Below are 3,988 nucleotides of genomic sequence, written 5' to 3'. Positions count from 1 at the left end.
CTATTCCAAAGGTTTTGTATAATAGCTTAAATAAACTCACTGGAAAACCAAGTATCTTCACTTAACACTTAACAGATGTTTATCACACTGTTTACAAAATACAACATAATTATTTTGTGAATAAACATGCTTCACACATAAAATAATATTTGGCTGATATCATTTCTTTAAAGACATAATCCTAGATAACATACAAATTAACCCCAATACTAGTGTAAGACTAGTTCAGATGCCTGTAAAATGTGTAAGATAACCTCATCTTTTTCTAAATCAACTCTTACCCTTATTAACCCATACATAATTATTGCTCACCTTTCCAAATACTCATCTTTAATTTTTTTCTAACCTATAAAATGCACATCCTTTAAAAAAATCTTGGAAACATGAAGAAGAAAATAAAGATCACAAACCCATAACCCCACTTTTGGTTCATGTTCTTCTAGTCATTTATCCACATAGACACATATATATTAACGTTTTTCTTCCTACCGAATTTGGGACCATAGAAAATGAGTGTCTTTTCAAAACCAGCCTGAACAAGAGCAAGACCCCCGTTTCTACTAAAAAGAGAAAAAATTAGCCAGGTGTGGTGGTGCACACCTGTAGTCCCAGCTACTGCAAGAGGAAAGCTTGAGCCCAGGAGTTTGAGGCTGCAGTGAGCTATGGCGAGGCCACTGCACTCCAGCCTGTGCAACAGAGTGAGACCCTGTCTCTAAAAAAAACAAAGAAAGTGATAAGTGTCTTTTAACTGTTAAGTGGTTCATTTGAACCTATCATATTTCAAAAATTATAATTCTACCATCACCAAAGAAGTACAATGACATTAATTCTTACTAGTTACAAAATCTATTTACTTCTCTACATGTACTTTTCTTTTCTGAGGTTTAAAATGGTAGTCTTATTACATCCTCCTGGGGTAGGAAGAAAAGCACAGGCACTGTGAGGGAAAAAGGCCTAGGTTTAAAGTCTTGATTTTGTGAATCAGATGAACAGTGACCTTGTGTAAATTACAAAGTGTCTGAATATGTCTGCTCGGATGAAAATGGAAATAGTGTAACTGCACCTACCAAATAGGGCTGTTTTGAGAATTAAATAAAATGATGTAGGTAAACGGAGAACCCACTGCCTGGCACACAGTAGAAACTCCACAAAAATTAGTTTTTTCCTTCCCATTAAAAAAATAGCGTGAATGCAACACAACTACTAAAAGCATGACTTTTAAACATAAACACGGTAATTGTAAGTGAAAAGGTGTTATTTGTCAGAGCTTTTACTCACTTGTAATCTAAATTATTTCACGGCCCACATACACTTGGCGACAACACAAGGTATCGCTGCACCACAAATTTTATCTCCGGAAAATAAATATTTTTAAGTACATTTAACATGTGTTTGGCTATCTGAAATCAGAGCTAACTGAAGGGAAGAATGCAGAACATTTCTCTTGTGAAAGCATACCACGAGTTAAAACCCCGCGGTTGAGATTTTCCTTTAAAGCAGGAGATGAAAAGAAAAAGCAGCTCTCAAAAAAAAAGAAAAGCAGCTCCAGACTTCCTCCCGCCCCAAAAATAAAGTCCAGGAATGAAAATAAGAGTAATTAATTCTTTACAGGAATTTACAGAGAATGCCACGAACACGTAAGAATACTCAGGGGATAGGGTAAGTTTGAAAACTGCTTCTTGCGTAGGTCCAGGCACCTGGGATCCTAAGACTTAAACTAATACACTGGGGTCTTCCTTCAGAATCGGGGATGAGACAGAGGGAGCAGAGGGTAAACGGTGTGCGAAAGTCACGGGAGCAGGAAAAACAATGGGAGGGGGTGGCGGCGGCAAAACGCAGAAGACCCAGGCTCTGGCGAAGCGGCTTCGCCCATGGGAAAACAAAATAGTTGGAAAACTAAAAAAAATGAGGAAATTACGGGCGCTCCGCAGGGAAGAATTCGGGGCCGTGAAAAACAGGGAGACTGCCGAGGAAAAACAGGGTGGGTGGCGTCGGAGAGAAGGGTCGACGGTGGAAAGCCACGACCTGGATGAGCACGGGGGAGGGGACCCGGAGGCCTGTGGTGGGGGGTGGGGGGGTCCGCGAATCTGAGAGAAACCAGGAGACGGCGAAAGGGGGTCGGGGCAGCACGGTACCTGCAGAGATCGTCCAGGACGCTGCCGGGAATCTCCACTCGTTTGGTCTCCATGATGAGAACCCACAGCAGGAGCAGTGCATCCCGGCTCCGCGTGGCCGGGGACCAAGGGCACGGCACGGAGACTCCGGCTCGCCGGAGAGCGCGCAGCGGAGGCGGCAGCGGCGGCGACTCTAACCAAGAGCAGCAGGGGAAGGGGCGGGACCCGCTCACTTCCGTCCTGCTCGCTCAGCCCTAGACCTCGAGACTGGGCCAAGGCGTGGGGCGGAGCCCCGGGAGTCACGCCCCTGATCTACTTGAAAGACCCAATGGGAAGCTGAAGAATTGGGAGTCTGCGCGCGCTAAGCCAATGAGACGTTTGTTTATTGGTCCGCCATCTCCAATCCGTCTTCAAGCTGCTCAGTCAACCAACTTCCCGCCGCCGCGATTGAGCCCTGGTGTGGACAGACGCATGCGCATCATGCCTCCTTTGCGTTCCTAGGTTTGGAGGACTTTGGTCTTCCCTGTGGACCCTGAGACCAACATCCGGGACTTCAGCGTGGTCTTAACGACCGCTGGGTGACCGAGTGGGCACAGGTCCTCCGCGGGGCAGACCCTGAGGACCCGTTAAGCACAAGAGTATATTCATGATTCCTGACACCAAATATCCTACATTCCTCGCTACCCCCACCACCTCTACACCCAGGGCTGTGCCTTTCACTACAAATCCCTGAAGAGGGTATCCGTTTTACAAGTGGCTCACTTCTGTCCCTCTTCAGGCACTTAGTTGCAAATAGGAAGACAAGGACTTTATCCCTCTATCTAGCACCTATGAAGTCTCAAAATAGTAATTGCACCTGAACTCGTGATCTTCATTTCACGCCCAACACACCAACTCCCACGTGCTGGTCCTCATTCATTCCTCATTTTGCTTAATGGAGTCCAATCCATTCAGGATCCTAGGAGAAACTGGATTCATCTGTTCTCCTTCCTCTTACATCAGGCCCAGAAGCAAGCAAGCGCTCACACACCCCTGCTTAGTCACGAGTTTAGTCTGTTTTACCATTTAATAATCTCCTGTCTTTTCTCTTAATTTCTGTCTAAATGCCACTGTCTTTATTTCAGGTCTGCATTATTTCTCCACATTACTGCAAGAACTGCCTAACCAGTGCCTCTCCCTCCATTCTTGGCCTATGCAACTGCCTAAATTTTGTTTTATTCAGATATCAATAGGTTACTATCTTTTCAGCTTCTGATAGTCCCCTACATTGGCTTCTGATGTGTGATCAAGCCTAAACTCCCTTGGCATGGTGTAAGAAGCCTGTCACCATCTGTTTTATGCCCGTCTTCCATCTTGGTCTTTTTGCTCTTTCTTGGGAGAATCCCTCAAATTTATCTTCTAGCCATCTATAGAGCTTTTACTTTTCTGGGGTTCTTTTTTGTTCTTCAAATGTCCTTTTACTTATGATGTAATATTCTTGCTTCATAGACATTATATTTTATCGCTCTGAGGATGTTAGTAATAGATTTTGAAATTTTCTTCTCCCTGAATAATCCCTTATTCCTCTCAGCTGCTTTTTGCTATTAAATTAGTCTCCATCTATCATATTAGAAGTTTTCTGTAGTCCTTCATGGTTCACTCACACTTAACAGTAATGTTGGGGAATTTCCATGCCAGTTCTGCTTAAAACCACAAAGCAGCTAAGTAGAGCAAGTAGGTAGAATATGCACCAGCTAGCTGAAACCACAAAACAGTTAAGCAGAGTTATAAGCCTGTCATGACCATACTGCTTGTTGTAAACCTATCATAACTATACTGTTTGTTATAAGCCTATCATAACTGTACTGCATGTAAGAACTGCTATTAATTGGCTA

At 43.8% G+C, this 3,988-nt stretch overlaps 1 protein-coding gene across 3 annotated transcripts in view; it reads right to left on the bottom strand.

Moving 5' to 3' along the window:
* Positions 1-2,383, bottom strand: part of DCP2 (decapping mRNA 2) — a 42,530-nt gene extending 40,147 nt beyond the window's left edge. The window contains exon 1 of one of the 3 annotated variants that reach the window (XM_012659522.1): positions 2,136-2,383. In XM_012659522.1, the coding sequence (XP_012514976.1) occupies positions 2,136-2,188 (53 nt within the window). In that variant the 5' untranslated portion in view covers positions 2,189-2,383. The remainder of the gene's footprint in view (positions 1-2,135) is intronic. The other 2 variants (XM_012659524.1, XM_012659523.1) reach the window with 2 other exon arrangements.
* Between the last annotated feature and the right edge of the window lie 1,605 nt (positions 2,384-3,988).

The sequence above is a fragment of the Propithecus coquereli genome, unplaced genomic scaffold, assembly GCF_000956105.1.
Source record: "Propithecus coquereli isolate 6110/MARCELLA unplaced genomic scaffold, Pcoq_1.0 Scaffold62, whole genome shotgun sequence".
In the NCBI taxonomy this organism is placed as follows: Eukaryota; Metazoa; Chordata; class Mammalia; order Primates; family Indriidae; genus Propithecus; species Propithecus coquereli.
Note: the sequence above shows the minus strand (reverse complement) of the source record. Positions and strands in the feature narration are given on the sequence as shown.